Raw genomic sequence first — 18015 nt, forward strand, 5'->3', positions numbered from 1 at the left:
GTTGTCAAAAGGCTTGAAAATCGTTCGAAACTATTTACAACTGAAATGTTTAACCGAATACAGCCACGAATCAAACATGTGAATTCATGCCAATGTTTCCCTCGACCATCATATCCTGATCTAACGTACTCGCGAATTCAATGAAGATACGAGTCAAATGCTCAAGTATGGTGCTGGAAAACATTGTCATTAATTTTGAAAAAAACTGTAAACAATTAGAGCCAAATCTGTTGGTAAACCTTGTAGATAAATGTCATCATCCAGATATCTGGATGTGTCGCCAAGAAACCACACTTTCTTCGTGGGAGTAGGGACCCTCTTCTTAGCTTCTAAAAACGACTTCTATTATTAAAATTATAACGACGCCTCTTTATTGCAAGTAGGCTCCTGCGCCTCCCAACCAAACAGTGTCTTCCACGTGTATTAAAATAATTATGAAGACACGTCAGAAAAAGGAAAAAGCAGCCAAAACTTGCATGGGCCGCAATCAAAGGCCTCACGTCAACTAAGGCTTCCCAATTTTTCATACGCCTGACAGTCATGCACGGATCTACCATTTGAAAAGCGGAAATTAAAAAATTTGTAACCCAAAAACCATGAAATTGTAATATATTTTAATCTAAAATGCAGAGCCAAATCTTGCGGTTGGACGCAAAATCTTACTATACAACAAAACGGCTAAATTTGACAGGGGAAGTTAATGGAGGCAGACGTGATTTAATTAGGGTTAGGGCTCAAGGTTAGAGTTAAGGAGAAGGGATCAGTCAGTCGGGAATTCGTTGTTTAGTGAGTCGATTCGATCGATTCTTTTCTTTCGCACTTTCTGCCATTGATTGCCTTTTTTGTACTTGACAGCCAATTATATCTTTAATGCGACTGTTAAATAAAGCGACCTATTTTTGATTAGTTCTGGCCTAAAAATATCAAAACTTGGTTTTTCCTTCCCGCGGTCAAGATGCCGCTCTCCTGCTATATTCCTGAAAAGAAAGTGCGAAGTCCACTGATTTAGTGGCGAAATTGATAGCAGAGGGAAAATCCTCCCTCAACTTGGTGGCGTGGGGTCTATTGAGGGAATATAGAAGAATATGCAGATGAATATTCAGTAGCGAGGAAGAGGAGGGGGAAGCAGGGGAAGGCAATTAATTGTGAGAAAGCTGAGTCAGCATGACTGACCTGGTGGCGCGGACGGGTCGGCATCAGCAGCGGTATGAGAGCGGGTATCGTCTTGTTGCCGGGTAACATTGCATTCTATCGCTTCCACAAATTCTTCCTATGCATGCCGTTTCAGTTTTGTTCTCTTTGTCGTATTGATTTAGGCTGATGGTTATGTTGTTGTTGCGATTTAAAACCCGTGTCAGATTCCCTAAAACTCATGATAGCATAGTCACGCTTGTATAATTTCTTTTTCTGGTTTTCGGAGCAATGGTTGAAGGTTATGTTTTCTCATTCAAGTTTTCATATGATAGCCCTGTTGCTTTTCCGCCTTCAAATCAGTCCACTGGCGAATTACTTGTACCCAATGTTAATTGCGTGGCGGGGGCATTTAATCCTGAAAAATGTACCTCTTTATCATAACCATGAAGCTCTAGACAATTCTATTCAGTCTATAGTAGGGGACAATTGCTTCGAATTTATAATCTGGGGTTCTTTTCCTTCGTTTAGGCGCAGCTTTTACACTGCGGACCCTCTTATCGTGAATTGGGGTTTTAAACCTACTTCTTTCGTACAAATGTATCTTTCTACTGTTGAACGACAACCCTTAGCCAGTCTTTCTATCTTTAATTTAGGCTGCTGCCACCATTTATTTTTGATGGATGCCATAGAGTTACACGGATACCAATGTCTCCGCCATCAAGCTGATTGCAAAATGTTACTTACGCTCATAGCAGTAGTCTACCATTTTGGTTTAGTCATTTCATGAATACCCTGAGTGCTATGTTACAATTTACATTTCTCTGCACCAATTCTTACTTCCGTTTCTTACATTTTTTAGCAAGCAAGACCATAGAAGTTGGACTGTGGCTTACGTTTTTTACACTGCGGGGATTTTGGTCTGGATCATTTTTATTAAAATGCACATTTTTCTTCCATCATACCACAATCTACAGTGGGGATGGCAAGGCATGGCGTGATGTGTTTCTGGTACAGGGGTACATTTGTGCCATTTTTAAGGGACGGCAGAGGATGACTGTTAAAAAAATAGGGGGATTTTCAAAATACTGAGAAATTTCATTTATGCTTATCATAACATTGACAAAGTATTCATCATAGACATTCCAGAAGCTTAGTACATTTAGAAGGATTTGGAAAACAGATTCACCATAGTATAAATTTTCACTGTCAACGTGCATACATGTTATGTTCGAATTATAACAAAATGCTTAAAGGCTCTAAGTTTCAACTATGAAATGACAAACTGTAAACAACAAACATGAAACTAAGAAAATATAATTATATAAACCTGTACATTACAGAAGATGGAAGGTCTAAGTGTTTAAAATTTAAATCAAAAAGATTTGACGTCCTAACCTCCTCTTTTTATTGCTGTACACTCCTTGATCAGTTTTCCTCTTGCTGCTCTTCTCCTTTTTTGCAAATGCCACAGGGGATGCCTAGAAGTTCCTGGAACTCCAGGGGATCCTATCTATCTCCTGTACTTCTAGCCATCCCCTAAATCTCTAACTACTCTCAGAGCTGTCCTAGAAACAATTCCGAAATTTTGCACAGATTGGAAACAGGCAGGGTACTTCAAAATACCATTCCTTTCTTCCCTGTACCATCTCTTCTACAGGAACAGGGATACCAGCACAGGGAACACGTCCCTGTGGAGTACAGACCACAGTCCAGATTTTTTTCAGGTAAATATGAAACATCCCATAGTTAATGCAGGGAAGTACACTATCAAGTCTAGAACACATTTAGATGCAGAAGCTACATTCACAATTTGCCTTTGTTTTGCACCCAGCTTAATCCAATTGACCTGTAACAATTCAGTGCTGAAGTAACACAGAGAGAGTTCTCATCAGGGATTGCACTCAGATCATCATGATGGAGGATATGCATTCAGGTCATCGTTATGGTAGTACAGGTCTGCTGAATGCAACATCCTGGATGGTTACTTTCAATCTTTTTGATATAGCTCCTCTTAAGTGATGGATTGAAATGTGGGAATGTTTAGTGAACAAATTTGTGTCTTACATTTTGACTATCTTTATCATTCTGTCTAGTTCCCGCATGTATGTTTCAAATCAAAACGATTTTGTCTAATATGGTTTGGAGAACTGTGCTAAATCACTGGCATAAGGTGCTTTTTCAATTGTAATGTGAAGTTTAAAATGTATGATCTTGCTTTTCAATCACATTGCACAAGTCAAATTGCTTATCCTTTCCACCTTCTCAAATCTTAACTTTGGCAAGGTTACAGCATGACGGGGGGAACTTTTAGGCTCCATGCATAAGATTTAAACCCAGGTTGTCCTCAAATGCATCAACTGTCCACATGTCCCAACCAAATAAGCATTTTTGCCATGTTTGCTGAGATAAGATAGGATGCATCGCAAGATTAAAAATTGGGTGATACTCTTAGCACTTATGCATATCCCAGCAGTGTTACATCACAATCCCTTAGAATTTTCGCATCTTCCTTGAAAGGCATTTATAGCTCATGGATTTTAAAGATTATTATTGAATTATTCTGAATTTTGTGATGCTTATTTTACAAATCTACTTTGCAATTTTTTTTTTCTGAACTACAAAATAATGCTATATATTACACATTTGTTGTGCTACAACATTGGCACTTGTTCCTAGGACTACATGGGTTATCATAGGTTAGGCGTATTTGAACCTGTACAATGCACTTGGGATTCTTCCCTCACGAGAGTTTACTACAATCCCTTGACTGTTTGTTACTGTTAGATACCTAGCTTTGAATTCTTCTGGTGCATTATGAAATCTTTGCTGTTGTTGGGGATGGTTCTCATTAATAATTAGTTTTGTATTATTCTGGTATGTTGCTTAATCAGTGATGCGTATTCCACAACCATAATTTGTAATATCTTATTTTATGAAATTTGAAAAAGAATGTTTTGAGACAAATAGTTAGCATTTGTTTGGGAGGCGCTCTCAATCCTGCAAAGTTCTAATTATGAGCTTTTGCAACTTAAATACAAACCTGTGATATTTTCTTAGACGGTTTGTTTAAACTTTAGATCAAAATTTTCTTTTAGGCACTGCAGCATTTTCACATGAAAAATATGACTATGCATCATGGGGACAGCTATGTATGCTTTAGGCAATTAATAGTTATTAATCTGCAATCACAAAGAGCTGCTTCAGCTCTTTGGAATTTTATTTATTTATATCAATGACGGAAATGATCTGCATAGGCGGTCGCTATATTCCAACAATTGAATAGTATGCAATTGCACTTTGCATATAGAAGCTGCGTAAATTGACCTGAAATTACCCTACAAACAGAGCACGACCATTTTAACAATTTACTTTTCTTAAAAATTGTGTTCAACCCTATGCATATCTTGCAGTCAGTCAATTTGATCATGTGAAAAAATATGATTCAGGGCCAAGGTATGATTTTTAGCCTTGACTTCTCCATTTTTGTCTCTGGGGTTGGATCATACTGGTCTCATTACAGCTTGGTTTTGAATAGCCAGATGACGCCTATTGGTCTTAAATTTTTGCTGTATTCTGCTTTACTTATATCATTAGTCCTTCACCCAGTTATCTTAAAATCACCATAGAAATGGAGACCATGCATCTTTGCATCAATTTTTAGTAAATTTCATTGTTATCTCATCAAATTCTGATGTTGTTAAATAATTCTGAATTAGATCCAGTATTAATTGACAATGATGAATTGTGAATGGGATAGGTGCATTCCATATCGGTATGCAGGGGCTGATGATGATTGCAATGGTAATTATAAGCAGAAAATTGAAGTTCTTATGATTACTAAAGAGAATAAACGTGGTCTTCTTTTTCCAAAGGTATGGCAAATTTATTTCTTTTGGCCTTAACATTTGTTCTTACTTAATATTTATTTTAATTTCTCCTTTGTTCTTCCCTTTTTTTCGTTTTCCTTGGGCACATACATAAAAATGCATTGTCTAGATGTCATTATGTCTATTTGGGATTATTGATCTATTTTGACTCGAGCATTTCAATGAATGTTTCACCAACAGAAATTTACATTTTGTTGTCTTTTGATTCAATGTTTTATCCTACTTATGAAAACATACATAAGGCTGCAAATTGATGTTTTCTACAGTTCTCACTGCAATCTACATTTTTATATATGCTATGTGATTGTGTACATGCTTATCTACATATCTACAATGATCATCCATTATATTTCATGCCTTTTATCCATAATATCAGAATGTCACTCTTTTTCTACTCATAAGCAGTAGCACTAGGAAGAGTGCTGACTTTTTGTCTTTTATGTAATTGAAATCTACATCTCTTTGCTGCTATAAACAAGTACAATGTGTTAAAGTCATTTTATTAATATGTGTTACAAGATTCAAGAAGAGTTGGCAGATTAACGGATTTCCGGATGATTGATTGATTAACAGAGGAACAAATGTGTTCCTTATAAAGAATTACAAGGACGTTGTTTCTAAAAGAAACAACGTAGACTGAAGACGGAATTAGAAACAAAACTAGAGACAGGATAGGAAACATTCCTATTTGGACTGAAGAAAAAAGAGACAGGATAGGAAACATTCCTATCTAGACTGAAAGACGGACTACAGACAAGTAGTTGACTATTATAGAAACTATAAGATATTATCTTAATACCCTCCCTTAATGGTCAACGTACGGATGTCGAAACATTCTGTGATAATTGAGACCCTCCCTGGATCTACAGAATGTTGAAACCAAGAAGCTTTGCCAGAAGAGTGCTATGACTCAAAATAGGTTGCATTTACAAAACTTCGTTTTTGTGGAAAAAACGGTAAAACCCAGAATCTCACACAACCATGCGTATTATAGACAACTTGAAATGATTTTTGAGGAGAAAATCAACAAACCCAGAATCTCACACAACCTTGCGTATTATAGACAACTTGTAATGATTTTTGAGGAGAAAATCAACAAACCCAGAATCTCACGCAACCTTGCGTATTACAGACAACTTGAATTGATTTTTGAGGAGAAAATCAACAAACCCAAGAAAAACAAAAACAAATTCAGAAGGCAAAAAATGCAGCTTCGCTTTGATCAGGACTCGGAGAAGTCGGACGTTGCTTAACACCCAGAACAAGTTGATCGGTGTTTCGATATTCGAAGATTGCGATGATGCGTTGCTTCTAGGTTCCATAATTGCGACTATTGAATTTGGAATTATGTTCAAGCAGAATATTTGTCAGAGATGCCATGGCACGTTTTCCAATGAAAACTGTGAAAATTTGTGAAGGCGCGTTCTTCGAGGCAAAAATATGAAAGACCCAGAAGAATCAGAGAATGACTCAAAAGAGAGCTTGAAAAACCCAGAAGGAATCTGTTGTCGTTTTTTGGATCCGCTGGCTCGAAAATCGAGGCACAAAAATCGAGGCACCCAAAAAAAACGGACGACAACCCAGTTGAGCTCTCGAAAAACCCACCAAGAATCTGCAAACAAAATATTTTTTCGACCCCAAAAATTAGGGTTTCGAAAAAAAAGGCCCTAGCTGAAAAAAGCTTGAAAAAACTTCAGATTTCTTGATAAAAAATGGCAGATTTTTCTTCAAGGATCGATGTGCATGGACGAATGGGGCTAGAGTGTGCTGAACAAACATAGGCAGACCCGAGTTCGAGAATTTCTCTAGGCCAAAAACCCTAAGCGGGTTTTAGAGAAATTCAACAGAAATAATTTTGAAAAAATTTAAACAAATAATTTCACGAAGAAATTATAAATTTTTTCGTTTTTCGAAAAAATTTAAGTAATAGCTCTGATACCATGTTACAAGATTCAAGAAGAGTTGGCAGATTAACGGATTTCTGGATGATTGATTGATTAACAGAGGAACAAATGTGTTCCTTATAAAGAATTACAAGGGCGTTGTTTCTAAAAGAAACAACATAGACTGAAGACGGAATTAGAAACAAAACTAGAGACAGGATAGGAAACATTCCTATTTGGACTGAAGAAAAAAGAGACAGGATAGGAAACATTCCTATCTAGACTGAAAGACGGACTACAGACAAGTAGTTGACTATTATAGTAAGTATAAGATATTATCTTAATAATATGGTCAGTTGGCTTTTAGTTGTAGGCTTTAATAAAGTTGTTTTGATGTTAGGATATCCATTTTGCTTTATTATTTTATTCTTTTCAATCCCTCATTCGCAAAGTGACTTGTTGCCCTCTGTTCTAAACATATATTAGTAAGCTCTCACATCGTATTTTATCAATGCATATCTTGGTAATCTTTTTGTGCTCAATTTTATAAATATGGTATTTGAGCTTCGCTGAAGACTGAGATCAGTGAAAGTGTGAAGACTTAGTGACAGTTGTTAGGGGAGACAGAGTGAAGGATTGTTAGTAGCACATGAAAGAGCCCAAAGGTGTTGTATTTTAGATTTGTATGGAATTATTGGTAGAAAATTTAAGAGCAAATGCATATATATAATTGTGGCTGGGAACTAATTTATTAAACTTTGGTTCGAGGCCAAGCCAAAGCAAATGGAAATAATGGCTAGATATTTGATAAAATTGTGTGGTTTAATTTGTGTCAAATCACCACTCAATTCTTGTTTCGAAAAATTGCGCCTACTTTTTGTATAAGAATCTAAGGGTTTTCGGAACACTGACTTGTTTTAGAAATGGATCTCCCTTGGCAAAATTGTGACCACTCCCATGTATTTCTTGAACAAAATTGTGTTGGTTTTCATTGCTTTTTGAGCAGTGTGGTTTTAGTGGCAAGGGTTTTTGGTGTTTATTATTGTATATTACAAGAAATTTCACAATTTTAATTAGTAATTTTTTGGTTTTTTTTCCATAGATAGTTTACTAATTTACTATATTCTTTTTGTAGGGTCTGAAAAGGGTAAAATTTGTTTAAGGCATTTATTTTTTGGTCTTACATTATGATTACAAGTTGCGGGAGTGAAGGATATCATAAATAGCCTCTATTGAACATGATGTTGGGAGGCAACTAGAGCTTTTTGGTCACCTCATGATTATAGGCAAAGAGTAGGGCAAATTTGATAAATGTGATAGGGGAGCAGTCGTGTTGATTTAAAGCTCTATTGTAGATGAAATACTGCTTGAAGTCTAGTTAGGGATGACTTTAGCTGAAATTTGGAAGCATTTGCTACAGTTGCATCAGACTTCAAACAAGGGTAGAGCTTTTTTCTTGAAGAAGATGCTATTTTTGATTAAAATCGATGAGCAATAGAATTTAGTCAAGAACAAGGACATTTGAGATTTCTTGTTAGTGATTGGTTGGAAGATGAAAGAGGAGGATATGGTGGTAATCACATTGGAATTCTTACAAGATCATCACATTCTCTTTGTCCTTGTATGTATTAATATGACTTAGGGCTAATTCATCATGACATGTCATGCAATGGGAGTAACATCATGTGAGGATAAGAATACAAAATGGACATCATTAATGCAAACATCTTTGTCTTCCTCATTATATATAGTATGGGAGAGGGAATTCTTGAAGGATAAATCATCATCAATAGTCATGGCATATGTTGTAAGGTTTGAGTTTGTGTTCAACTACAGCAAAATTTAGATCAAATTTGGCATGGAGAAAAAATGTTTATGATAAAACTTGCTTTATTTCACCCCTCCCCAAGAAAATTAGAAATTAAACCCCAAGAAAATTCGAAATAGAAAATATACATATAAATTAATAAAAAAAAAATCAATACTATGTTAAATTTGAATACATCATAGTATATTCAAAGACATTTATGCTAGAATGTTAGGGGGCTTAAATGTACCTAACAATTAGGATGTGGTCTAAAGAATCATGTAAGTTTCTAAGGTAGGTATACTTTCGATACAAGAAACAAAATTGATCACTATTGATTGGGGTTCAGTCAATTATCGCTTTTGGGTTTTGGCTATCTTTTGGAAACCCTAGGCATTGTGCTTGGATCAGATTGATGAAGGAGACAATTGGATTGGGTGAAAAGTCAAAAGTGTGTATGCCAACTTAGAGTTCATCCTTCTTAGCATGGATGGGCCTAACTCTTGCATTCACAAGGAGCTGTAGGCAGAGCTCATCTTTTTCTGGCCCTCATCCCAATATATGTCACATTTTGAGTAGTAGCTTTGATGCTATGTTTGAAACACATGAGAAATGAGGGGGCAATATGGCTTTGTCAATCTCAAAAAAACTTTTAAGATTGGCTTCACAAATGACATTTCTTTTTGGATTAGTAGGAGGATTGGTTTCACCAATATTGTGGAGAAATTGGATAGAGATTTTTTCCTACGTGATTTAGGGTCATTTTCATTTTTCTTCGAAGGATCTATTGCCCCTATGATTGTTTTAGATCATTTTATAATTAGATTGGAAATTACTAGAGGTAAGAGCCTTGCGAGATTCCCTTTAAGCTTGAAATAGGTGGTATTTGGCCCTGTACATCTTTTGTTTAGTAGAGCATTGGTGGGAAGATGAGCAAATGTTTTGCTTTATGGTTAAATGAAAATTTCTTAAACAAACTTAAAAATTTTAGATTTGAAAGCGATTTAATAATATTTTTGAAACAAAGACAACTATTGAATTAGAGCTAAAGCCATTAAGTTAGGAGGTGATTAGGAATGACATGGGTCAACAAAGTAATGGAAAGGAGAATGACTTTATGGAGAAATATCTCAAGAGGAGATCTTCTGGAGGTAGAAGTCAAATGAAACATGAATCGGTGAAGAAGACAAAAATACAAAATTCTTCCATAATAGCACCAAATAGAGGAGAGTCACTAATAGGATTTCAACCTTGAAACTTCCAAGTGGAGACATTTTGGAGGACAACAAGGAGATATTCAAGGCAATGGTTGGGTATTTTAGTAGTTTGTTGAAGAATTGGATGGATCCAATCTCAGGGCACAACAAGAAGTCCTCGTTAGTATACCACCTTTGACAAAAGAGGCCCAAAATAGATGGGGAACACAAATTTTGGGAAAGAAGAGCTCAAAGAAATGCATTTTCAACTACATTCGGACAACTCCCTTGGTGTGAATGGTGTTATGGCTGGCTTCTTCTAGAAATGCGGAAGTATAATTGATGACGAAATAGTGTATTAAGAGAAATAGATAACACCTTTATAGCTATGATTCAAAAGAAAGTTATTGCTTGCTTGTTGAATGACTTTTGGTCTATATCTCTTTCCAACACTATATACAAAGTTACGATAAAGGTGATTGCAAACATGCTAAAGAGGATTTTTGATGATACCATTTCAAATGAGCCATTAAGATTTGTGTCGAGTATGTAAATTCTAGATTGTGTCATTATAGCATGGGAGGCTGTCCATTCTATCTAATACATGATGATCAAATTAGATATCAAACAAGCATATTATTGGTTTGATTGGCGATTCCTCTTAAAGGTTTTGGAAGCTTTTGGCTTTAGCAACAAATGGCTGAATTGGGTCTATAATTGTATATCCACCCCACAATATTGAAACTTGGTCAATGGATCTCCAAAAGTGTTTTTTGAGGCTCCAACAGGATTGCGATAGAGGGACCCTCTGTCCCCCATTTTATTCATCATGATGGAAGAGGCCTTAGGTTGAACAATCAAGAAGGAAATATAGAATGTTAAAATAGAAGGCATTGACATGAAAAACTTATTTCCCCCAATATCACATTTACATTGTTGATGACAACATGTTATTCAAGGCTGCTTGAAGAATTGATGCTGAAGCTATGTTCCTTGGCTTTGGGTTACGAGGTCAATGAAAATAAATTTGAGGTTTTCTTTTCATCTCTTCCTTATGCAAGAAGAAATGAGATATCAAGAATTCTCAATTGCAAGAGATGACAATTGCCTTATGTAGATGTGGGCTTTCCATTGGCAAAGAGGTAAGTTCTGGCAAAGTTTGGGATCCCTTCAAATTGAAAATGAATTTGAACCCTACTTCTTGGATGGGGTGGTGGCTCTCTTGGGCTAAGAAAATGAAAATGATCTAATTTGTCCTTTCAACCATTTTGATTTTTCTCCTCTCTTGCCTTTCTCTACTAGTCGATGTAGGAAATAGCCTTGAGTAGTAGATAAGAAGCTTCTTTTAGTAGGGCTCGAAGGAGAATGACAAGATAACATCTGATTGTGGAGAAAATTTGCACAACCAAGGTAGATGGGGGCATAGGAAGTTGAAACAACTTTGCATAGAACAAGGTTCTTGGGGTGAAGTTAGTTTGGAGAATGTGTAAGGAATTGGATAGAAAGTGGGTAAGGATCCTACAAGGTAAATATTTTGGGGTGGTAGAGTTGGATGTTGTTTAACCACTATTAGTCCACCTAGTGATTCTAGGATTCAAAATTTCATTCCGTCTTGTAGACTTGCAATTGTAGATTGCTTGCCCTAGGACATATACAATGGCTGCTAGGCACGGTTTTGGGAAGACTCTTGGGCTGGTCTTTCAAGTGGGGACAATTACCTAAGATTGAGGGTGCCAGGGTAGAGTTCATGTCACTATTGTTGGAGATTTGTCTCTCGGATGGGTATGGAAGGACTTTACCTCACTGGGTTTTCCAACCAATGAAGTCGAGTCGCTCTCTAAGGACTTATAACAAGGAAACATTGTTTTTAGAGAAGGGGAGGATGCTTTAACATAGGGAGGATCTAATATAGGCTATCAAATGCAATAAATGGTTACCATTGTCTTTCTAAGGACATAGAGTATTTCGACACCTACTTACCTTTGTCTTTCTAAGGACACAGTAATCTGGCACCTATTTAGTCTATGTTGGAAGCTCTACTTGCCAAAGGCTAGAATTTTTGTTTGGGCTGACTATAGAAAATAATCTTGACTATAGATAGATTTTGTAAGTTGGGCTTTTTTGGGTCGTCTAGATGCATTTTCTGCAAAAATCACAAGGAAAATGTTGACATATGCTTTTAGGCTGTCTTTATGCACAAGAGTGTTGGCATTGGTTATGTGTAAAACTGGGGTGACAAAGCAGCTTTTTGAACAACATACTCAACCTTTGTCAATTTTGGCTAACCATCAAAAGGAACACAATGTATGGGTGTATCTAGATTTTGTGTTGTTCCACCCTCATATGGGAATTATGGAAGGAAAGGAATAGAAGATATAAAGACCAAGAAGTGTTAGACACCTCACTATAGAACAAGGTCAAAGCTTCGATCTTTTAATTGGTAAATTGAAGGAATGCGGTGTTCATTCCCAAGAATGCCAAATTTATTGATTGGGATGCTCGATTGAGGTTAAACTGGATTTGCATCAAAGTACCACCATGGGTTGGGGATGGTACTTTGATTGCCTCGTCTTCAAGTGAAATAGTCAAATGCTTTCCATTGGAGAGAGGGTGGTTGAAGTTGAAATTTGATGTCCCCTCCTATGATGACCCTAACGATTCTCGAGCATGCTGCATTATTAGAGACTAGAATGGTAAGATAGTTGTGGATTGCTCTAAACCACTATCTAATAACATAAGCAATGAAGTGGAGTTCCTTGCAATTATTCATGGGATACTCTTAAGTCAAAAAATTAGTGCTTGAAGGTTGGATTTTTAAGGTGACTTGCTTTTGCTAGTGAATGTGTCAAGGAACCATCCAAAATAGGAAGTTAAAAATGCCATTGGAAGTATTGTATTCTCTTGAAGATTTCACTTCAACCATATATGTTGGGGAGGGATACTGAGGTTGACAAATTGGCTAATCAAGGCGCTGATGGGATGGAGAAAGTTAAAGTGTATTCCATGTCTATTGTGACACAACTCTTTCCCATCACATCACAATAAGTGAACTCTAATATGACATAGGCACTTGCATACTTCTTTTTCCAACATAATGTGCTCGAATTCCGAGTGTATGACAATAGCTCTTTTGGAAAGGATTATCTCGTGAATTGATAATACTCTTAAATATTGCTGCATTTTGGAAATGATGGCATACATTAGACTTAACAAAGAAATTGCATTTAAGATGGTTGTTAATGTGCAAGACTGGATTTAAGAAAACACGTCTCTTTGCATTTGGCATGTCATTTCATATTTCCAAACTTGTGTCTCTTCGCATGTCACATGTCTCTTCATATAAAGAACAACAGATGAATCTCAAGAAACCACAACATATCATCTCAGGTAGATATTCTCTCTCACAGCTATAAAACTTCAACACTGCTGGAACCACAAAAGGAGGTGCACGAACCAATCCAAAGGAAAGCATTGTTCAAAACAAAATGTAAGTCACAAGGTAAATGTTGCAAACTTATTTGGTTGTTGTGATTGAGATGGTAGAGAAGTTTAATCTCAAAAGGATTAAGCATCCCTCTCCTTACAAGTTTCACGGTTACAAAAAGGCTATCAGATCTGGTAAATGTGCAGGCCTATGTTGATTTTCAGATTGGTAGTATAAGGATAATGTATTGTGTGATATAATGCCCATGAATGTGTGCCATGTATTCCTTGGGAGGTAATGGCAGTTTGGTAGGAAAGCGGTTCATGATGGAAGGGAGAATGCCTACACCATTGAGAAGGATGAAGAGAAGCATACTTTGATGCCAATAAAAGAAAGAGAAGAGGGCAGCAGCAGTAACAGCAGCAATATGGCGATGATGTGAAGTGGTAAGGAGTTTTTGTATTATTTGAAGAATGAGGAGTTTGGTTATGCTTTGGTTCTTAAGCCTAGAAGTATTTTCTCGCCTATGAATGTTGATAATTTTCCTATTGAAGTGCAAGACACTTTGAATCAATATAAGGCTATTTTAACTTTTGAATTACATGATCAGTTGCCCTCTATTAGGAGTATTAGTCACCACATGGATTTGGTATGAGGGGCCATTCTTCCTATTGTGTAGTTTCCACTAGCTTACACACCATATTCCCATTGCAAATGAGGACCCCTTTTTTGGCTTTTACCCAATAGGCTTAGGCTGTTTTAGGGTCTTAAAATAGGAAAAATTTGAAGCGTTTAGGCTTTGACAGGTGGCAAAATGGAATCAAAGAGTTAGAGTTTGAAGTTAGAGGTGTTGTGATGTGGAGCCTAATCAGATTGAGGTAATTTCCCCTTTTTTGGCTTTTACCCAATAGGCTTAGGCTGTTTTAGGGTCTTAAAATAGGAAAAATTTGAAGCATTTAGGCTTTGACAGGTGGCAAAATGGAATCAAAGAGTTAGAGTTTGAAGTTAGAGGTGTTGTGATGTGGAGCCTAATCAGACTGAGGTAATTTCTCTCACTTTATTCGACGTGGTTTCCCCCCAGATTATTACTACGAGGGTTTGGGGGCAGCGCCCCTTGCATCCTGGGGCAAAGCCCTAGGTGCACTCCTTATCGCAATACAGGGTGGGGTCGAGGGGCAACGCCCTCGCGGGCCCCCTGAAGCTAATAATGAATTTACTATTGTAAAAGGCATGGGCTGTTAATTTTCTATTGGATAACTTATTCTATCCCTATTAGTTAGCGGCAAAAAGCTTGTATAAAATGGCTTAGGGTTAGGTATTTCATAATGTATGATGAGATTGTAGCTTCTTGCGGCAGTATTGAGTAATAAGGGAATTACAAATTGTAATCATTGGATAATAATAATATTGGACTTGCTGTTGGTGGATGTAGCCCAAGGATTGGGTGAACCACGTTAAATCTTTGTATCTTGTGTTCTCTTTTGTGCAATTTATTATTTTATGATATTGGTTATATTTGCATGTAATTGTTATTTTTGTCTCTTTAATCCTAACAAGAGTTTAAATGAGGAAGTTTAAAGCCATGACAAGAAGGTTTTGTGCATGTTAAGTCAGGGCACAACTCGTATTATTAGAGGAATTCTGCCCAACAAGAGGTCTTGAATTTTGATTGCAATTAGATGTCTAAGTTAGAAGAGGAGGAGAAAATGATCAAAATCATGCAAAAATGAGGTTCAAGGCAAGTTTTTGATACAAATATGGGAATATTGGTATTGGTTGGAATTCCGCTAGGCATCATCGCCATTCCTCAAATTTTAGGATTTTTGCCTCTACAAAACATTCTAATCCAAACTCAATCATGTTGAATGAAGATGATTGGATGAAGAATAATGTTGCATGATAAAGTGTTAGACTCAGAATGATTCTTTAAGCCAAGTCGCAACTAGAAGAGATTGGCAGAATTCCTCTCCACCTATGGAATCCTCATGTATGAAAAGTTCTGCTCTTTGCATGATGCTTGAAATTGGGTAGAGATGAGTAATTGGAGGTTGCAAGATAGTGATTGGGGAGAAAATTATCAAATGCTTCAGGAGGAATGAGTTTTTGAAGTTGTAATATCTAAAATGGTAAAGCGCAAGGTGGTAGAATTCGTCTGATTAGAGGAATTCTGCACTCAATTTCCCCCAGATCTGAAATTTCTACTCCCTCCATTGCACAATCCTTTGCCAAATTAAGATGATCATAAAAGAGTTTGATACATAATGGATATTTTGATATAAGGGAGAAATTCAATCAGAGGATCAATAAATTCTTGGTGGAATTCCTCTTGGTTTCTCCTCTTCAAATGGATGATTTTAAATTAAAAAAATTTCTTTCTTTTCCTTTATAATCAGCCCACAAGACCTAAAAACTATTTAAATAAATATTTTAGTTAGCCAAAGGGCCAAGGTCAACCCTCTTGGGGGTCATGCCCCTTCATGACCTCATTGCCTATATAAGCAAGGCCGCTCCAAGTTATTTGAACATCAAGCAAGTACAGTTCTAGCCCTACAATCCCTAACTGCAACCAATCCCATCGATCAGCAGAAAATTCCCTTATTTGGCCGAGAAAGCAACAATTTTTGTTGGCAAAAGTTGTCTCCAATTGCAAGTGAATTACAACATAATTAGCAGCAGATTGAGCATCTGGAGAGCTGTGAGTTTTGTCATAAAAGGCAGCAAATTTGATCTTTCAGACAATGAAATCACTTATAGGGGGGGGCGGGCTACTTCATCAAGTGATGAATTGACTCAAAAGTCAACGTATCGGCATGGAGAGAGGGCAAGATCTTCTGAAAGTTTTGGGCATATAAGGGAAGATTCTCCTAAAATCAGATGTGGGATTGATAGAGAGGTGGAATCTGAGGTTTTGTTGAACAAATCTCTTAATTGTGTTAGGTTACTAGTTAAGACATAATGTTGCTAAACAATAATGAGACAATCATTCATAAAGATTTTATGTCAGGTTTACATATCTTTTCAATAAATTGATGCCCTCTTTCGTTCTTGTTGTTTTGAAAGGAAAACCATTCAAGAGAAAGAGGCTAGAAAACTAGGAGGTGTCCAGGGCTTCAAGGGCATATTTGAGCTCGAGAATAACAAATGATAAGAGGATTCAACTGCAAGATCAAATCATCCAAGTACAAATCCGAATCAACATGAGGACTTCAAGAAGTTCAATCAAGTTTACAACTTCAAATGCAAGTTCAAATTTAAAGATAAAGATTAGAAGGTTTAAGATTGCAAATTCATGTCAAGGCCATGACAAAAATTCTAAGAGATAGAGCAATTGGGTGAGATGAGCCATCACAATTATCCTCAAGGAGTTAATAGTTTCAGAAGAGTTAATCAAAGTTGGTTTGTAACAATCAAGCAAGAATTATTTGAAATTTTAATGGAAACCTTCCACAATCTAGGATACAAGCACCTGTTCTTAATATATGTAGAGGATAAGAATGATGTGGTGGCACCTAACTATCTTCTCCAATAAGCAAATTCCAAATTCAAACATGAGCAACCAAATCATGCCAAGTGTCCTATTTTCTCTTTGGTTGGAAAAATCATTGTGATTTTTTCATTGGCCCATGATTTGGTGCTTTCATGTAATTAGTTGTTAATTTGACAACCCTAATTAGTGTTTGTAGGGTTAAATTTGGGCCCTTGATCTTGGATCAGTCCTGGCCCTTCGTTGTAATTGGACATCTATAAAATGCCACGACCTTCTGATTTGTAAAGGGTTTGAATAATTAGACAATTAGTGATGGAGTTAGAAGCTAGAGAATTAGTAGTAGATTAGATTAGGCTACCTAAGGGAGAGGCTTGGTCAAATTGTTGCTGTAATGCATGTCAAAGTGATCGTTAATTTATTGTTGGTTGTTCATCGTGTGTTAGTCAAATCCTGCTTTGAAGTGTTGCATGGTTTCCTCAATCTTTCACTTATAGTAGATTGCTTTTCCATGTCGAAGTTGTTTAGTTGAATGAAAGTAATTGTGGATGTTTACTTGCTTGACTTGACAAATCTAGGCCACTAGCTTGTGGTTTATCGTAAGTGTGCCTTGTGTGGCCGATGAATGAAAGTACTTAACTTCAATTGGTATTGAATCCCTAGTTTGCATCCATTTGATGGGATTGGAAATGAGATATTGATGTGAAAACTATTTGAGTGTTCCTTAGAAGCTTGCAGCAGGTGGGTGGACTCCCTGATTAAGTTGCATCTAGTATAGTCCAAGACCATCCATGATTCCTTGCATTCATAGTTAGAAGTAGAAGTAGGAGTTTAGCTTGGGTTGAAGTTGAAGTAGAAGTGGAAAATCAAAAATACATTATCATTGCACATTGTGAAGTCGAATCTTTCGAAGGGCAAATAGTGATATCCATTGAATGAATAATGTAAGTCCCCTAAGTGACTACCAACAAGTCACATTATTTCAGTGTTTGAGTATCCACAATAGAAGGAACCTTGAAAACATTTCATGATCTTACTTTGCAAGCTTAGAATGATACATGACCTTGTCTCAAGAGAGGATTGAATATTTGGTGTTTAATCTCGAAATATCGTTTGATTCTGCATTTTGTAGGGAAAGAAAAAATACATTGACACTTCCTAAGAAAGTTGTCTATAGGTTAATTCCTATGCAGAATGATG

General features: G+C 36.6%; 1 protein-coding gene across 2 annotated transcripts in view; it reads left to right on the forward strand.

Annotated features, from left to right (window-relative positions):
* The first annotated feature begins 463 nt into the window (after nt 1-463).
* The window catches only part of LOC149565082 (nudix hydrolase 16, mitochondrial-like), a 68910-nt gene continuing 51358 nt past the window's right edge, over nt 464-18015 (forward strand). The window contains exons 1-2 of one of the 2 annotated variants that reach the window (XM_089818632.1): nt 464-1235; nt 4892-5006. In XM_089818632.1, coding sequence (XP_089674758.1) covers nt 1165-1235; nt 4892-5006 — 186 coding nt within the window. In that variant the 5' untranslated portion in view covers nt 464-1164. The remainder of the gene's footprint in view (nt 1236-4891; nt 5007-18015) is intronic. The other variant, XM_089818633.1, reaches the window with a different exon arrangement.

The sequence above is a fragment of the Cupressus sempervirens genome, chromosome 3 (assembly GCF_028749045.1).
Source record: "Cupressus sempervirens isolate cs-2001-9-10 chromosome 3, ASM2874904v1, whole genome shotgun sequence".
NCBI classification, from domain to species: domain Eukaryota; kingdom Viridiplantae; phylum Streptophyta; class Pinopsida; order Cupressales; family Cupressaceae; genus Cupressus; species Cupressus sempervirens.